The sequence below is a fragment of the Delphinapterus leucas genome, chromosome 13, assembly GCF_059928025.1.
Source record: "Delphinapterus leucas isolate spDelLeu-1000000601 "Yukka" chromosome 13, BTC_Dleu_Yukka2, whole genome shotgun sequence".
NCBI classification, from domain to species: domain Eukaryota; kingdom Metazoa; phylum Chordata; class Mammalia; order Artiodactyla; family Monodontidae; genus Delphinapterus; species Delphinapterus leucas.
The window spans coordinates 48,768,406-48,788,348 of record NC_143141.1 but is presented as its reverse complement, the minus strand read 5'-3'; the positions used below and the strand labels follow the sequence as shown (position 1 = coordinate 48,788,348).

Below are 19,943 nucleotides of genomic sequence, written 5' to 3'. Positions count from 1 at the left end.
ACATCAGACCGAAAGACTATTTTTGCTCAACATTTTGTTTTGGGGAAAGTCTCGGATTTCTTTATAAATTTTCAAGTAAAAAAGGAAGGGGGAAATGGAATAAGCATTTACAGTTTGTTTTATGTGTCCTTGTCTTCCTGTTTCTAAATGTTAAAGGGCAAATTTAGAATTTATATCCTAGTAAGCACAAACGCTTACGAGGTTCTTGCTTCCAGTGCCATAATTTTTGCCAAAGCAGTTTGCTTTTACTACATTTCTGTGCTAGGAGGCAACAGGGGAAAAGAGCAAAAAAAAAAATTTTTGTCAGGCTTTGGAAGAATAGCTATTTTCAATGCAACAGAGGAAAACACAGCAAGCTTGATTCTTCTAGTTTTGAAGGATGTTCAAGGTCAGATTTTATGAGGTTCATATTTTTAAAAATCATAGCTTTGGAGTTTGCACCTTGCCATGTAATTGTCTTTACATGCACTTCTGGATCATTCAACATATATTTACTCAGTTTATGAGACGTTGATTAAAATGAATCAGAAGTTGCAATCATGCTCATCACTTTATAACAAAAAGATAAATGCAGAGTTTAATTGTCTTCCTACTTTATTCTATCATAACAGGGAAATTACTGCAAGTTAATTCAGGTGCCAAAGAACAACTCTTTTTTGAAGCTCCAAGAGGCAAACGGCATATAATAAGACCTTCAGAGGTAACAGTCAGACACAAAGCTTTTTAAAAAGTATTTCATGAAAATTTAGTATGTGCATTTTAACAAAACCTATCAATTATTATTCACTAATATCAGTTATATTTTGTGTATCTTTAAGCTTGACCATTTCTTAAATCTGCCTGCTTAGCCTGGTTTCCTACTTTCTGAGGACATATGGATTTACTATACCACAAACGTAGCAATGCATAGTTGGCATTCTGCTTAATTTTTCTCTGCCGGAAGACAATGACTGAGCTAACAATTTGGATGCTACATATTACTTTTCCCATTCTACATGTCCTGTCATTTTATGCAAAGCTTTTTATGAACGTAAAGTTTTGAAACGTGCTTTCTCAATGGTTACTGTTTGTAATAGTAAAAATGCCTTCTACAACAAGAGAAATTATTTTTCAAAACAAAACATTCCACAACCTGACCATCCTAATGTAGCAAACTGTTTCCTTTTTCTATATTTTCCTCGTGCTCTTAGCCACATACACCATTTTTTAATTGCTGAAGTCAAAGCCTAGATAAAATTTTTGAATCCATGAACTAACGCCTTCCTAAAAGCTCTTCCTAAAGGCTCGCTGCTTTTGTCTTTCAGCCTGCACAGTGCTTCCATGTAGTGAACCCTGATGGCCAAAAAGTCATTGCCTGATTAGCACTAAGGACATCCTTTTAGTCCCAGGAGACAATCGCTCTCATTTTTTCGCTGTGTAACCTTCGATGAAAGAAAAGGAAATATTGCTTCCTTAGAGGAAAAAGGGTCAAGGGTACGCCACTGAGGGACAGGCGTCTTCCTCTCTCTAGCTTCAGTTAGCCAGTAATATAAACAATCCCGGTATTCTAATGTACTCCCAGAGACATCTGGACTCATGTCCATTCATAATATTTTCATTGTTTCTAAAGGAAATATATGTGCAGTACATAAGAAACCCAAGTTGTTATGGGTGATGGCATTGTATTAATGGAAACTGTTAATGGATCGATTGATCTCACTCTCCAACTCCAGTTTATTTATCTTTGATCAGTCTTCATTTTAACTTATTTTATATGGGGAAACTTTAATAGCCTTGAGTAAGGGATATTTTAAGTTATGTCATTCCTTCACTGAACATCTGTGGAATGTGCCAGGCACTTCATATATCTATAATCCAATCCTCACAGCAGCCTCGCCTGATACGTATCAGTCTCATTTTACAGACAGGGAAATTAAGGCTCCAAGAAAGTAAAAGGACCTTGGAGCTGTGATCCTAGCCTAGAGGGGTCTGCGTGTGACTTCACAGCCTAGACAACACAGCATCATTTTACATCACTTCACCTGTTCTAGTGCCCCAAATAAGTATTCTACTGATAAAATAAGATGCAATCGGACATTGGGGATGAGGCCAACTTGGGACAGATGAGCAATTATTATGTTAAAAAAAAACCTACCAAAGGGAAATTTATGTTAAGTCTTCCTGAAGTGCCAGGCTCTGGCTCTGAAGAGTTAATTTGTCCCTCTGCAGTGTACAGTTATTGTTCCAGAGGCTGATCTCTGGTGCTGTTGGTTGGGGAGTCCCTCCAGCTAATGTCTCCTCAGCCTGGCCACCCTGGTATTGGCATTACTAAGAGCTCCAAAGAGGTAGCTCATCATTTTACTTACCAGTATTGTCAGGCTCTTCAATTAAGTATGAAGGATTTTGAAAATCTCCTTTTCAAAGAAGATTTTTTTTTTTTTTAAGAAACAGTCATGGTGAAACTAACACAAAGTCTACCCAGCAAATTGTTAACTATGCCAAATATTAAAATGTCCAATTTATATTCATCTCATGCAGCATGGTGCAGATAAGCTGGCTCTATACTAGCAGCCCAAGTCTCTGGAGCTCGACTTTCCCTCTGCTTGCCAAGCAGGCTGGGATTTAAGTGACTAACCTCTCTGTGGGCTCCAGTCACCTCCTCTGCAAAATGATGATGATAATGACATACCTGCCTGGGGCAAGGTGCTGTGGAAGACACCCCTGGAGGACTCTTCTGCCATCTAAAGCCCAGGGTTTTTAACAAGTTTATTTACCCCTTTTGGGTTTTGTCAGTTACAGGGATCATTCTTTTTTTTTTTTTTTTCAATTTATTTTATTGAAGTATAATTGATTCCCAATGTTGTGTTCATTTCTGCTGTACATACAGCACAGTGACCCAGTTATACATATATATACATCTTTTTCATATTCTTTTCAATTATGGTTTATCACAGGATATTGAGTATAGTTACAGGGATCACTCCTAATGCTCCATTTTAAATGTGATTTCTGTAGCTTCCCCTGGAGAACACATTGTCCAGATCTGGCCAAGGGTGTTCTGTCAGGGTGACTGTAGAGTGAGCAATGCCAGCTCACTGCCCATTCCTCCCTATATAATGAGGCCAGGAAAGGTGCCATCCAGACAGGTGGCATTGGGGATGGACAAGGAAGTTGTCAGAAATGGAATCTCGTATCTGTAAGGGAGTCAGTGGCCAGAAAGCCCATTTCTAGAACTAGAGGGGAGGTTCCCTGCTTCTTTTCCTGTGACGGTCAGTTGAAGATTTCATAAGGAGTTGGGGAGATTCCACTTGCACCTCAGAAAACTGAGGTAATTGTTGGAGAACCACTTCTCGTCACCTAAGTCTGTGACCCTGCCTCAGGCACCCCAAGTCGCTGGGTGAACCGCAGCTTTTTGGTTCCAATTCTGCATGCGTCCAGAAGAAACACAGAATATTAAATGAGGAGAAATTTGAGTGGCCAAAATATGTATAGCACCTCCCCACGTTGTGACTAAAATCCTGGCTGCATCTTTATCTTGTCATTTCCCTTCTAGGCAGTGGTACCAAGCAGAAAACAACAGAAATGGAGGCGAGGTGCATTAACAATGTGCACCAGAAAGCAGTTTCCAGATCCAAAGAGAGCAATCTGGCCTTTAATTTTAGCTACAGTTTTCTAATGATTTTTTATACCCTTTTAAACAGTGCTTTAAAGTGCTTATGTAAAGAAACTGTAATGTTAAGGTATACTAGCAGATCTTGAATGAAAGTAAATGAGATCAAATCCCCCAGGAAAGTCTGATAACAAAGTGTTACTGTTACTGTTTTCTTTTTTAAAAAAGGAAAGAAAATCTTCAATTTTATCAGAATTTAACCTACATGAATTGCAAATCTTCTGTTCGGGAATTTCAGACAAAACAGTGTTAAAGGATAAAATGTATATTCGTGGCAATACAATATGAACAGCTCTTCCAGTTTTTAAGATGGTCTCTCTAGAGCATAAAGAATATTAAGAATCTTATTACTGCAGAATCTTATTACTCTTTCCTCCAAGGAAGCAGTCCTTTAAAAAGTTGTGTCCTGTGACTTTTAAAAATAATTTGCTAAATGATCAGCCCCATCGATCAGTCTAGCTCAGTGGTTCTCATTTGGGATCAATTTGCCCCCTCTCCCAGGGATATTTGACAATGTCTGGGGACAACCTGGGGAGGTGGTGCTACTGGCATCCAGTAGGTAGAGGACAGGGATGCTGCTAAAAAGGACAGCCCCTGACAATGAAGAATTATCCCTCCTAAAATGCCAATAGGGCCAATGCTGAGAAACCCTGATCTAGCTAATGGCATATACAATGATAAATGTCTAGGTAAGAACTAAAAACCTTTGGTATTGTCAGGTGTCCATAATTCCAACATGTTCACTTTATCTAGGGGAACATATATGGAGGTTTGACTACAGTGTTATTGAGACAGTGCATATACCACTTTAAAAATGCAGCCGAGAACTTAGGCACCGCAGCATACAACAAATGCCTGGTGTTGGCAAAGTCATAATTTAGAACTATTCAGCCTTCATTTGTTTCTTTTAAATAAAACAAAAAGATTTCTAGGTTTTACGAAAATATATTAATTTTCCTTCCTTCTTTTCAAGATTGAGAAGATAGAGTGGGACGCTTGGACCTGTGTTCTGGGGCCCACCTGTGAGGGCATCTGGCCAGTGCACAGTGATGTGACTGATGTGAATGCTGCCAGTCTCACCAAAGACCATTCCCTCTTAGCCACAGGAGATGATTTTGGTTTTGTTAAGCTTTTTTCATATCCTGTGAAGGTAATATTGCATGTTTATTATATATACTTGCTCAGTCTCATTAATAACCCCAAATCTATCTATTGTATCTAAGTGGATTTTTAAATATTGAAGGAATAAGCAATCAATAGTTAATCTACAGTATCATGGTTATTTACGCTGTATAGAAAGCTTTGTGACATTATGTTTACTAGTTTGAGTCAGAGTCTCGTGGAGTAGAATTCCTCCTTGAAAGGCCGTCAGTGGACATCAAATCCAGCATCTCACAAACTGCAAAGTAAGATTTTTCTCTACATCTTGGACTGGTGTCTTTACTAGCATACTTCTAGAGATGAAGAACTTACTACCACACAAAGCAGCCCAATTCATTTGTAAATTGCTCCATTGTTAAAATGCTTTGCTCTATATTGAGCTGAATTTTTTCCTTTAGCCAAAGTTCTGCCTTCTGAATCATTGTTGAATGAGTCCAGTCTTCTGACAGCCTTTTCTCCAGCAAACGTCTCCAATTCCTTCAGCCACTTCCCGAGTGACATGGTGTCTAGCTCCTTCCTCCCTCTAAGCATAATCCATTTTATCAAGTCCCCTGACAAATTTTTTCTGTTTCTTCTTCTTTCAGTTTTATTGAGATATAACTGACATATAACACTGTGTAAGTTTAAGGTGTACAGCATAATGATTTGTCATATACACCTCATGAAATGATTATCACGATAAGTTTAGTGAACATCTATCATTTAATACTGATACAAAACAACAGAAAAAGAAAAAAAATTTTTTTTCCTTGTGATGAGAACTCTTAGGATTTACTTTCTTAACAACTTTCATTATATCATACAGCAGAGTTAGCTATAGTCATCATGTTGTAGCATTATATCCCTAGTACTTATTTATCTTATAACTGGAAGTTTGTACCTACTGACTGCCTTCATCCAATCCCCACACACACACCTCTCACCTCTGGTAACTACAAATGTGATCTCTTTTTCCATGAGTTTGTTTATTTGTTTGTTTTGAAGTATAATTGACCTAAAACACTGTGTTTGTTCAGATATTACATTATTATTGACTATATTCCCCACTCTGTACGTTTCATCCCCCTGACTCATTTATTTTGTAACTGGAAGTTTGTGACTCTTCATCTCCCTTACCCATTTCAATTCCATTTTAAACCGTCTCATCTAAAACCAAATTCAGGTCCATCGAGGTTGCTGCAAATGGCAGTATTTCATTCTTCTTAATGGCTGAATAATATTCCATTGTATACATGTGCCACATCTTCTTTACCCGTTCATCTGTCAGTGGACATTTAGGTTGCTTCTGTGTCCTGGCTATTGTAAACAGCACTGCAATGAACATTGAGGTGCATGTATCCTTTCAAACCATGTTTTTCTCTGGATATATGCCCAGGAGTAGGATTGCTAGATCATATGGTAGCTCTATTTTTAATTTCTTAAGGAACCTCCATAGTGGCTGTACACCTGAAAGTAGCACAACTTAGTTAATCAACTATACTCCAATATAAAATAAAAATTAAAAAAAATAAAACCAAATTTGGTGATTCAGATGCAATCTGACCAGCTCAGGGTACAGTAGGACTCATCTTCTTGTTTTGATTTTATTTTTGCATTAAAACAAGCTTAAGATGGCATCAACTCTTTTGGCTACCATACCACACAACTGAATCGTAGATGTTATTCCCCCAAATGTTAAGGTTATCCCCTATCTTGGACTTATCCAATTGATTTTCTAAAATCTGAGTAAGTACAGAACTTTGTATTTGTACCAAATAAGATATATCTTATTTATTTTCCCTAGTTCCAGCCTGTCAACATCTTTGAAATACCTTTTCAAAGTATTTGCTTTCCCTTCCAGCATCCTCTGATTTCACAAGTGTGAGTTCCAAATCATGGAAAGAAAAAGACAGAACTAAACACCACCACCACCAAGAGCCCCCATTCATTTTGGCATTCTATTCATTAATGCACACGTGTCAGTAACAGACATTTAAATCTGTCTGACCGTGTCCTCATGGAGATCACATTCCTGTCTCTAATCCAGCAGGACATCATTAAAACTTAGATGTCCTGCTGAAAGCCAGATTGTGTTGCTGGTATCCCTAATCTCTCCTAATAAACCAACCAATAAAAGATAAGCAGTTCACAGTGAACCCCTGTTGCTGCCTAGTCATCATTACTTCCTTTTCCAAGTGCTTATCAACCTTGTGTGTAATAATTCACCCTAGAATTTTCCAAGGATTGCATCAACTCATGAATCAGTATTTGCCAGAGTCTACTTGTTTTCCCTTTTGGATACAGGAACCTATTTTTTTGGATGCAGCCTCTCCTGGTTTCTAAACTCTCAGCTATTACTGACCTTAGTTCTATGGTCACATTTAAACATGTCTGTACTCAAGGGCAGGAGCTCTCTTTGGCCCTTTCTGGTTTGAAGAGCGTTCCCTTTAATAGAGGACATCATTAAATGCTAAACATGCTTTCTGTTCATATTAAACCATCTGATGTAAGAAGTGTTCCTAACTTTTCTCTCTTTTTCTTCTAGCCCTAAGTACATCCTTTTTTTTTTTTTTTGTATTTCCAATGGTTCACTTTATATTTTTAAAATAATTTTTTAACATCTTTATTGAAGTATAATTGCTTTACAGTGTTGTGTTAGTTTTTGCTGTATAACAAAGTGAATCAGCTATATATATATATATATATATATATATATATATCCCCATATCCCCTCCCTCTTGCGTCTCCCCCCGCCATCCCACCCCTCTAGGTGGTCACAAAGCACCGAGCTGATCTCCCTGTGCTATGCAGCTGCTTCCCACTAGCTATCTGTTTTACATTTGGTAGTGTATATATGTCAACGCTACTCTCTCACTTCGTCCCGGCTTACCCTTCCCCCTCCCCATGTCCTCAAGTCCATTTTCTACGTCTGCGTCTTTATTCCTGTCCTGCCCCTAAATTCATCAGAACCACTTTTTTTCTTTTTTTTTTAGATTCCATATATATGTGTTAGCATACAGTATTTGTTTTTCTCTTTCTGACCTACTTCATTCTGTCTGATAGACTCTGGGTCCATCCACCTCACTACAAATAACTCAATTTCGTTTCTTTTTATGGCTGAGTAATATTTCATTGTATATATGTGCCACATCTTCTTTATCCATTCATCTGTCAATGGACACTTAGGTTGCTTCCATCTCCGAGCTATTGTAAATAGAGCTGCAGTGAACACTGTGGTACATGTCTCTTTTTGAATTATGGTTTTCTCAGGGTATATGCCCAGTAGTGGGATTGCTGGGTCATATGGTAATTCTGTTTTTAGTTTTTTAAGGAACCTGCATACTGTTCTCCATAGTGGCTGTATCAATTTACATTCCCACCAACAGTGCAAGAGGGTTCCCTTTCTCCCCACCCTCTCCAGCATTTATTGTTCATAGATTTTTTGATGATGGCCATTCTGACCGGTGCGAGGTGATACCTCACTGTAGTTTTGATTTGCATTTCTCTAATGATTAGTGATGTTGAGCATCCTCTCATGTGTTTGTTGGCAGTCTGTATATCTTCTTTGGAGAAATGTCTATTTAGGTCTTCTGCCCATGTTTGCGTTGGGTTGATTGTTTTTTTGATATTGAGCTGCATGCGCTGCTTATATATTTTGGAGATTAATCCTTTGTTAGCTGCTTCATTTGCAAATATTTTCTCCCATTCTGAGTGTTGTCTTTTCATCTTCTTTATGGTTTCCTTTGCTGTGCAAAAGCTTTGAAGTTTCATTAGGTCCCATTTGTTTATTTTTATTTCCATTTCTCTAGGAGGTGGGTCAAAAAGGATCTTGCTGTGATTTATGTCATAGAGTGTAATGCCTATATTTTCCTCTAAGAGTTGTATAGTGTCTGGCATTACATTTAGGTCTTTAATCCATTCTGAGTTTATTTTTGTGTATGGTGTTAGGAAGTGTTCTAATTTCATTCTTTCACATGTAGCTGTCCAGTTTTCCCAGCACCACTTACTGAAGAGGCTGTCTTTTCTCCATTGTATATTCTTGCCTCCTTTATCAAAGATAAGGTGACCATATGTGCGTGGGTTTACATCTTCAAAATCCTTTTCAGTTGTCTTAGTTTTTGACTTTTGCTTTCTTGAAACGGTACTAAAGTTGTGTGTAGAAGACTTTTGTGTTCATCCCTGGTTTTTTGCTCCAGCTACCTCTTCAGCCACTTTGGTTTCTTTAGATGCCTTCCTCTTTCCTTCTTCATTTGTTAGAATCTCATCAGATTATCATTTTGGGTAGCCTTTTCTAACATACACTTATGATTATGTCCAGTGTTCCCTTCATTGTCCATCCCTAATCCCAAAGCCATCTGGTAGCCTTCTCCCAATGACTCATCACTTTACTGTCACCTATCAGCCCTTCCTATTTGATAAGAACTCAGTTCTGTGTAGCAATTCCTCACTATTTCTACATTTTTTGAATCGAGACTGCTAGCAGGACAAGTCAGGAAGTTAGTGATACCCTGGTTTTAGTGGACTCAGGTTTGGGCAGGTGTTTAGATACCTGAAATCCCCATGGTACTACTGCATCTTGCTCCTGAGCTAGATTTAGTGTTGGTCTTGGGAGTTCATCATCCACATCCCCAGCCTGAGCAGGAGGGCTGTCTATCTATCGCAGTAATTTCACGCTGTGTTCTTCCGCCTCCCAGAGCTCCAGGAAGGCTCCTCAGTGACAACCCCAGAAAACAAGGTAGGGGCTCTGGGGCCCCACTCCTGCTCCAACCAGAGTCACTCTGTGTTTTTGTATTTTGTACATTGAGCTTCTGTGTAGGATTTTTTCCAAGATTTTGTTATGAAAATTTTCAAGCATACAGGTAAGATGAAAGAATGATACAGTGAACTCTCAGAAACCCACCACTTAGATTCTGTGGCTCATAGTAAATTGTTGACATCAGGATACTTAGCCCTAACTGTTTCAACTCACATATCATTACCTAGGGTTCAATATTTTTTTAGTATTTTTTAAGTAAAATTTATGTATAGTTGAGATACACCAAATTTTTTTTTTTTTTTTTTTTTGCGGTACGCAGGCCTCCCACTGTTGTGGCCTCTCCCGTTGCGGAGCACAGGCTCTGGACGCGCAGGCTCAGCGGCCATGGCTCATGGGCCCAGCCGCTCCGCGGCACGTGGGATCCTCCTGGACTGGGGCATGAACCCGTGTCCCCTGCATCGGCAGGCGGACTCCCAACCACTGCGCCACCAGGGAAGCCCCAAGATGCACCAATTTTAAGGTTCCTTTTGATGAGCCTTGACAAACATATACACCTGTATAATCCAAACACCTCTCAAGATATAGAATATTATCATCACCCCAGGAGGTTTCCTCATGCTAACTTCTGGGTCAATCCCCACCCCCACTCCACCCTCAGATGAAAAAAACGATTCCAATGTTTTTTACCATAGATTAGTTTTCCCTGTTTCAGAACTTCATATAAATGGGATGATCAATTAGGAACCATTTTGTTTCTGGCTTCTTTCACTCAGATAATGTTTCTGAGATTTCTTCATGTTGTGTGTAACAATAATCCTTTCCCTTTTTAGCTGAGTGGAATTCCATTGTGTGGATATAGCAAAGTTTGTTTATCCACACAGCTGTTGGTGAATACAGGCTTTTCCCATGTTTGGTTATAATGAAGCTGCTATAAACATTTTTGGATAAATCTCTATGGACATATATTTTCTTTCTTTTAAATAAATATATAGGAGTGGAATTTCTGGGTTATTGGGAAAAATGTGTGTTTAACTTTTTAAGAAACTGCCAGATCTTTTTCCAAAATGATTGTATCATTTTACGTTTTCACCAAAAATGTAAGAGATTTCCAGTTGATCATTCAGTGTTGTCAGACTTGTAAAATTTAGCTGTCCTGATGAGACAATAATGTGTGATCTTATTGTTTTTGTAACTTACGTTTCCCTGATGACTAATCATGCTAAGCACTTTTTCGTTTGCTTATTGGTCGTTTGTGAAGTGTTTGTACAAATCTTTTGTCCACTATTTTACATTGGATTGTTTCTCTTTTTATTCTTGAGTTCTACTGTGTAAGATTTGATTGAAGAAAAAGTTTCATAATTTAAAAGCATTGGAAAATCACTAACCCATATAAACCACTTTGATAGTATCACTTCTCTCCTTTTTTTTCCATCTGATTTTCCTGGCACTCTTTCCCTCCCAAATTCATGGACCCAGGCTGATGAACATTTCTAGCTGTACAGTCACTCCTCCAATGCTCTGTGTGTATTGGCCACACTTCACCCTCTGTTATGGACTGAATGTTTGCATCCCTGCCAAAGTTCATATGTTGAAGCCCTAACATCCAGTGTGACTGGATATGTAGAGAGGGCATTTACAGAAATAGTTAAGGTAAAATGAGGTCATAAGTGTGGGACCCTGATCCAATAGGATTAGTGTCCTTATAAGAAGAGACACCAATGAGCTCACTCCCTCTCCCCATGCACACTCACACTGAGAAAAGGCTAGATAGGAACTTTCTATGTGCTCAATATAAGGGGTCCACAAGCCAGCGGGAGAGCCCACACCAGAATCCAAATTGGCTGGCACCTTGATCTTAAACTTCCCAGCCTGCAGAACCATGAGAAATAAATAGCTGTTGTTTAAGCCACCCAACATGTGGATTTTTTTTTATGGCAGCCCTACCAGACTAAGACAGCATCCCATTGCAGTGTTCTAGCACTGAATACCATGTCACCAAGTCTTGGTGATGCCTATGAGACTGTATTATCATCATGTAGATCTTTGTCCAAAATTCAAGTTCCATTTGTTAGAGTCTAATGTCATGTCTTCTTCTTAACCCTTTTCCTTGTTCTCCTTTCCTATGAGTTACTCTTCCAGGCATTTTTCAATCCATGACAAACGTAAGTCCTTATATATGCAGTTTTACAGTTTAAAATCTCAGTGTATTAGTCCCCTGATAATCACATTGTTTCCAGCATCCATAAGATAGACTCTCCTTTGGGCTTCCCTGGTGGCACAGTGGTTGAGAGTCTACCTGCTGATGCAGGGGACACGGGTTTGTGCCCTGGTCCGGGAAGATCCCACATGCCGTGGAGCGGCTGGGCCTGTGAGCCATGGCCGCTGAGCCTGTGCGTCCGGAGCCTGTGCTCTGCAATGGGAGAGGCCACAGCAGTGAGAGGACCGTGTACTGGAAAAAAAAAAAAAAAAAAAAAGACTCTCCGTTGTCAGAGCCCACCCATTTGTCCAGTACCTTCAACCACATCCCAGAAAACCTGATGCTGTCCTTTACCTCCATCCGTATAGCTAGCCGATTGCTTTCCATAGCCTCCCTTCCCTTCCAATGCTGTTCCCCTTCACTCTATCAGAGAGGTTAAGATACCACCATGTCATTTACATTTTTTATTTTATTTTTTTTAACATCTTTATTGGAGTATAATTACTTTACAATGGTGTGTTAGTCTCTGCTTTATAACAAAGTGGATCAGCTATACATATACATATATCCCCATATCTCCTCCCTCTTGCATCTCCCACCCTCCATATCCCACCCCTCTACGTGGTCACAAAGCACCGAGCTGATCTCCCTGTGCTATGCGGCTGCTTGCCACCAGCTATGTATTTTACATTTGGTAGTGTATATAAGTCCATGCCACTCTCTCACTTTGTCCCAGCCCACCCTTCCCACTCCCCATGTCCTCAAGTCCATTCTCTACTTTTACGTCTTTATTCCTATCCTGACCCTAGGTTCTTCAGCACCATTTTTTCTTTTTTTTTTTAGATTCCATATATATGTGTTAGCATACGGTATTTGTTTCTCTCTTTCTGATTTACTTCACTCTATATGGCAGACTCTAGGTCCAGCCACCTCACTACAAATAACTCAATTTCGTTTCTTGTTATGGCTGAGTAATATTCCATTGTATATATGTGCCACATCTTCTTTATCCATTCATCTGTCGATGGACACTTAGGTTGCTTCCATGTCCTGGCTATTGTAAATAGAGCTGCAGTGAACATAGTGGTACATGACTCTTTTTGGATTATGGTTTTCTCAGGTTATGTGCCCAGTAGTGGGATTGCTGGGTCGTATGGTAGTTCTATTTTTAGTTTTTTAAGGAACCTCCATACTGTTCTCCATAGTGGCTGTATCAATTTACATTCCCGTACATTTTTAAAATCCACCCTCAAGTTGTTAAGTTTCCTTCTCAGAATGTCAAAGTCTCTAGAGAGTGGTTCTTCAGAGAAGAACCTTGTATGTAAAATTTTACAGACAGAGAAACTATATGTAAAATGTTGTGAACGTGGGGAAAGGGTACGTAGTTTTCATCAGATTCTCAGGAATTTCTCACCTAAAAGCAGTTAACAACCAGCACTCTGGAGACATAGTCTAGATTCTCTATTCTTTCATGACCCAATGGAAGAGGAAGGTTGTGGTAGTGAGTCCTGATGGGTGTTACAAAAATGCATAGTTTGGCATGATGACCCAGAAAGACAGCTCATCTGACCTGCTGTGCCAGGTCTCCAGGAGACTCCGTCCATAGGCCCTCAGGGAACCACCAAACACCCTCCTCCTGGGGGAGCAGCTAGCTTCCTGGAACCTTCTAGTAACTGTGAATTCCCATTATTGTTCTGTGGAGCAGTGATCTTGTTTCCTATTCTGAGAATCTTGAATCATCTCTGCTAAAAGAACCTCAGCTTTGTTAAACAGCTTCAGTGACTTAGAACTTTTTCCTCTTTCTTTTTCTCCTGTGTGGCACTTTCTTTTGCCCTGCTACCTAACTCTGATCACTTTAGAATATTTTTAACTTCGTATTTTTCTTTTGGGTTTCTTCTATCCTGTCTAGATGTAGGAGTATAGATAGGCATTTCTCAAGCTCTTTCACTTTCTCCTCTTCTCAAGAGACCAGCTTATATTTGTAGTTGATAAAATGGGTCAGTTCCCGCTTCCAGGAGGAAGACCAGCAGGACACATGGCTGTAGCCACTCTGACCGTCCTATTTGTTTCCATGCCTTCTGGATCTCACGTGGTCACACAGTTGTTTCCCTTGGAAATCCTTACTTTGCTCTGCCTATTCTCTAGCAAATAGTGGCTCTGGAGGGCTTCCTAGAAATGCTGCCTGCCTGCTTGCTTCCCTAATCTTTCTAGACTTAGTACTCTGCCGAGGGGTGGGCACTTCCACTCTGCTGTCAGCTAGGGGTCAGCCAAATACACAGAGATCTTGACCAAGAGTATTTCAAAGTCACGCACTCTCCTGCCTCTGTCTCCTGCCACGCCTCTGGGCTGGTTTCAGGTTTCCCAGCATGCCCGTCCAAAACCGTCTGGAAGCCTCTTGTCAATGATTGAATAAAGTTTTCATCTGAGACACCAGTGGCCCTCGCGTGACCTCAGAAAGTGCATGCAGCTTCCCACGTTGCATAAGGTATTCCCTGGGAGTCACTGAGAGGATAGAAAAATTCTGCCTCTCTCAGTGGCTCCTGCTGGAGCTGTTTTTGCCAGGCTGTGGCTCGTGTGTCAAAAATGGAAGCTGGTGTCTGGTGCCAGCATGGGCTATCTCACCGCTTGTCAGGACTGCACCGGGGTGAGCAGCTGAAGGATGAGCTACCCTCATCCTTCCCCACTGGGGTGGTGTGACCTGGGTGCCACTCTGAAGAGCTTTCAGTAGTGACTGATAAACTGGGTTCCGTTTACTTGGTTACGTTTGTTTAAAAAGGAGCTTACTTTGTTTTTTTTGGTGTTTTTTGTTTTTTAAGGTGCCATGTCAACTCATTTATTAATTGGATTTTTCAGTTCATGTCTTTATTTTGAGGGGGGTTGATGTTGTTTGTTTTTTCCTTTTTCTTTGAGCTTACTTTGTTTTAACATCAATTACTTGAGTGTTTCTAGTGTTAGGAATCGTTTCCAGTGTCTGTGGCAGAAACTGTTGAGTTCGTTTTAAACCTTAACTTGCTGCCCCAGGATCATAAGAAGGCCCTTGCTCTTCTGTCACAGCCTGGGCTGTGGTACAAAACCCACTGTGGGGGATGACCAGGGAGACATTTCTGATCTCTAATTTCAACCAGACTTGCCATCAGGAGTTTGCACTAGAGACCTATGGAGAATGCACATTTGATACTTGAGAGGAGCAGAAACAAGCTTTTTATACTTTTTCTTAGGCTCCTTCCAGAAATAGGTTCTGTAGCTTGCATTTTATTCATTCCCTCACAGACTATCTGTTGAGGACCTACGAGGCAGGAAATGCTTTAGGGAAGAAAGAGAGCTAATCCCTGCCCTCGTGGAGCTTACACTCTAGAAAAATATAGGGAAATTACTACTTACATGAATCGTTTCCTTTGTATCCAGTGGAAACTACTCTAGAGAGTAACAGGGATGAAATAGTCCAGAAACAGGAATAATGAGACTCCCAGTGGGGTCATCGCCACTTTCCGGCTTTGCAGGGCCAGCACGCGAGATTCAAGAGGTACGTGGGGCACAGTGCCCACGTCACCAACGTGAGATGGCTGCACAACGACTCTGTGCTGCTCACGGTGGGCGGTGCCGACACGGCCCTGATGATCTGGACGAGGGAGTTTGTGGGGACCCAGGAGAGCAAGCTGGCGGACAGTGAGGAGTCGGACACTGACGCGGAGGAGGATGGAGGTGAGCCCAGTGGCTGGCGCCGGCCACGCCTTCCTCCACACCTGCTCCCGCACCACCGCAAACCAACTCTGCTCCCTTCCCGTGTTTTTCTGTTTGAGGCTATGACAGTGACGTTGCTAGAGAAAAGGCCATCGATTACACCACCAAGATCTGTGCTGTGAGCATCCGGGAGATGGAAGGCACCAAACCACACCAGCAGATGAAAGAAGTTTCAGTGGAAGAAAGGTATGGTGTTGCCAGGTTTGCTTGCGTTTATTACACTTGACAAGAAACTCTTTGAAAGCAGAGTGCATTTTCTTTGCACTCAAAGTTGCTACTTAAGCTAGTCTTTATTTATGTATATGCACAGAGTCTTAACCTGCACACAGGCTTAAGCTGAGGGAAACTGCCCACGGCCTTTAATGTGAGGAAAGGGCGGGTTACACTTTGCAGAAGTTGTTTATGGAAAATGACTTGATTAGACATGAGATTTGGTTAGGCCAGGCTTCCCTTTGCCTAGAGAGGATGTCAGGGCAGCCCAAACCTGTCCTGAATGTGATGGCTGATGGGGGAGCATGCTGACTGGGGAGGTGGGGGGAAGGCAGACTTCTAAGGTCTAGGAGGAATATCTGTGGATTGTGAAAAATAATCCTCCATTCTGCCCAGAGTCTGTGCATTATACCGTATCACTTGGTGTGCCTTCTCTTATGTGTCTTCACCTGCCTAGATGTGTTCAGGCGTGTTTGACCATTCCAGGCCTAACCAATTTGATTTTGTTGCTGTGGATCCTCTGTGTAGAAAGGGTTTCTGGTATTATTTTGGTGTGCTTTCTGATGTGCTACTGTAAGTATTGATAAAACACTTTAGCGTTTCTAAAAAACAAACAAAAACTCATAATTACTACAATTACTTGATTTACCATATTCATACTAAGGAGGATAAATATTGAATAAAAACTCTAACATCCAAAGAGAATTTCATGGATCTCAAAGATGTTTAAGAATTCTCTGTGGGCTCTTTCCACTGACATGGGTTTAGTGTTCACATGTACCCTGGTCCCATGATGTATAATTAATGCGGTTCAAGTTGTTTTTTGCATTCAGCATGGCTTTCTGCCTAATAAGTATTTACTAAATCTAATCTATCACCTTTTACTATTAGGTGGAAATTTAAATACAAAGAAATAAAATGTCATTTCTCCTCCTGCTTCAGTTTAGTGCCAGATGTTAAAATAAGCCTGATAAATGGTAGGTGTGCTACAGGCAAGAAGATTGAATTGATGCAAAAAAACAAAAAAACCCTAATTCTTCCCTAGCATCTTTGTTAAATGTTACTATGAGGGTTCAGAGTTCTCTTTTAATAATAAAAAAAAAGATTTTTCTGCAGTAGTCTGTAAGTTATAGTTTATTTTGCTTGCAACATGGTTATTTAGTGGCCACAAAGAGGAAATATTTTTAAAGGAACTAATTCTAAGAATAAAGAAAGAAAATTTTTTAAAAATCATATGCACATAAGTACATGAATAAGCTTCCCACTTAAATAATCCACTCTAAAATAAACATTTGAACTAAATTACACATTCTTTTGAAAAAAAAAAATACCCAACCTCTCCAGTTTCACATAACATTATGAAATGAGTTGACTTGGCTATTATTCCAAGGTTGTTTCTGGCTGCTTGCTACAACTCAGTGATTCATCATGCTGAGATTTAGACTGGCCACTAAGATATAGAAATCTAATCACATTCCTAAATCCAAACACTACAGCTAGTTTCTAACCTAAAATAAGGTTCACCTGAACCTCTCTTGGTCTTGGTGTCTCTTTGGGCAGGTCTGTAAAAATCTCATACCTGCCCAATTTAGGAAGAGGTAAGAAACGTGAAGATAGAGAGGACCCTAAGAATTTTCAGTCCTAAAATCCAGAATTTTGAAGCTCCCTCATTTTCTTCATCACACAAGGTCGTCATAGATTAGCATACACAGGATTGACTTTTTTTTAATATGAAAGAAAAAATGCTTCATAGTGTTATGAGATACAGGGGTAAGCATTTCACCACTTTACTGGCATTTAAAAAAATAATTCACACCAGGGTGTGTGAGTAAAACATGCAGTGAAGAAGATATAAATCCAGCGTCCAAAGGAATAGTCAAGCCTTTTCTATACATAGCAATGTCTTCGATAACTTTAAGAAGCCTTGACAGTATCAGTTCCCAGAGGGGGCTGTAACCATAGAGCAGGATGCCAGCTGCACAGCATGCTGGGAGCTAAGCAGGACCACACCAGGAATGGGCGAAGGGAGAAGGAGTAGTAAGTGGTGTCTGAGTTAGCAGCCTCCATGGTCATGAGTCAGTTCCTAATCAGAACTGAGAACAAGCAGTCTCCTCCAATCCTTGTCAGTAATTTTAGGGAAGCTTGAACCTCAGAGATAGGACTGTAGGCAGCTTCCAACCTGCAAAAGAAAGGGGTGCCAGGCGAGGCAGACATTCAGAGAATTTGTGAGAAAGCAGGATGAGAGAGGGAACTTGGGGCAGGGCCAAGCCCTCGGGGTAGGGGGGACTCCAAACAATAAGTCAGGCAGACAGCTTCCCTGAGTCCTCCACCTGGAGCGCAAAATGGGCTCCACAGGCTCCAGCATGCCAGGCGTGAGAGAGAGGCAGCATCTCAGACGTCAGGTGCAGGGGGCCAGGCATCAAACACCCAGGTTCTCCCTGGGAATATTCGGGACTGTCAACCTTGACACTGCTCCCTTTGACTACTTCAAGCCCTACTGACCAGGGACTGTCCTTGACCTTCCCTTCATTGTTCCCTTCTGTGTATACCTGCAGATACCTGGGTGCCTGTTCTATGTACCTGTGCCGAGGCATGCACCAATAAGACTAACGGGAGACAAATACTTGAGGACCACAGGAGATGTGAGCTTGGAACACCCACTCAGTGCAGGGACTTACCTTGCCTCCTACCAATGTTTCAGGCAGTTCTACTTCTGGTTTAAATCCCTTTCCACCTTAGAACCTGTGAGATGAGTGTGACATCTGTCATATTGAGAACAGTGCCTTGAAGGCAGCTGCACATTATGTATCAATCAGTTTTTAAGAAACTGAATCCCTACTTCCTAAAATTTATGATAGTCATAGATTGTTTCTAATTAGACTTGTTTGATTTTTAAGTAGCTGGAAGGCTTTTGATTACGCTTTTTTGTATAATTCGAACACACTGTGAGTTCTTATTCTTCAGAAGCCATACGATCTTCAGTTTCAGTCTTTCAACAGGTGGGAAAGCTGAGAGAAATGTGTAATTGCTCTCAAAAGAATACTAGGCTACACCTACCAATATGCAGTCCCTTCCAGGTGCTTACCGAGCATGCTGGTCTTTGCTTTAGCACGCCAGACTGTCTTGCTTCCTTGACCCAGCCACACCTGTCCAGCTAGCACCTAGCCTTGCGTGAACTGTTGGGTCATCCTGGCGCTCAGCAGCCATCTGTGGCATTTATGTGGCTGAGGAAGGTCAGGAAGTCTTTTCCATCGTCAGGAATCCATGCTTCCAGAACCTCGTCTAGTGCTCAGAATGCACGCTCATCTTTGGTTTTCCTGTCCCAAGCGGAGAATCTGGTCTCTATTGAGTGCGCATTAGTTTGTTCCCCATAACTACTAGAGATTGCTTAAATTATTGTAGACCTGAAATAGAAAAAAGTAGGCTCAAAAAGTCATAAGGTTATATGGATATTTTAAATGTAAGGTTTTTTTTGCTTTGTTTGAATAGGAGCTTTTTCCTGTCTTTGCACCATGTTATATATTGTATTTCTAAAGACTGCATTGGATACTCTTATCTAAAACTTCAGAAATCTTTCTTTTCTGGTTTCGATTCTTGGCTCAGGCTTCCCTAGAGTTGGCTTCAAAGAATATATAAATATAAGACAACTAATATCTTAGATAGAATTTCATAAAAGTGGTAGACAGTGAAAGGAATAACCTAAACTTTCACACTTGGCCTAAACTCTGTGTCAGTTGTGACCCCAGCAAGAAAGAAAGATACTCTGAAAAGGAAGTAATTTGGGGAGAGCTTAATGAAGGGACTTAGCAAAGGTGTGGGCAGAATTAAAAGAAACAATAGGGGGGCTTCCCTGGTGGCACAGTTGTTAAGAATCCGCCTGCCAATGCAGGGGACACGGGTTCGAGCCCTGGTCCGGGAAGATCCCACATGCCGCGGAGCAACTAAGCCCATGCGCCACAACTACTGAGCCCACGTGCCACAGCTCCTGAAGCCTGTGTGCCTAGAGCCCGTGCTCTGCAACAAGAGAAGCCACTGCAATGAGAAGCCCTTGTACCGCAACAAAGAGTAGCCCCTGCTCACCGCATCTAGAGAAAGCCCACACGTAGCAACGAAGACCCAAAACAGCCAAAAGATCAAATAATAAAATAAATTTTAAAAAAAAAGAAAAGAAACAATAGGGATGGGGTATCACCTTGGGGATAGTAAGTCATTACCATCCCAGGGACAGAAGGGGCAAGTGCAGGAAGCTC

At 40.8% G+C, this 19,943-nt stretch overlaps 1 protein-coding gene across 1 annotated transcript in view; it reads left to right on the top strand.

The window, feature by feature from the left end:
• Positions 1 to 19,943, top strand: part of EML6 (EMAP like 6) — a 126,969-nt gene that overhangs the window by 62,136 nt on the left and 44,890 nt on the right. Inside the window, exons 19-22 of the mRNA XM_089922490.1 lie at positions 612 to 700; positions 4,623 to 4,799; positions 15,243 to 15,444; positions 15,543 to 15,669. Of these exons, the coding sequence (XP_089778616.1) occupies positions 612 to 700; positions 4,623 to 4,799; positions 15,243 to 15,444; positions 15,543 to 15,669 (595 nt within the window). The remainder of the gene's footprint in view (positions 1 to 611; positions 701 to 4,622; positions 4,800 to 15,242; positions 15,445 to 15,542; positions 15,670 to 19,943) is intronic.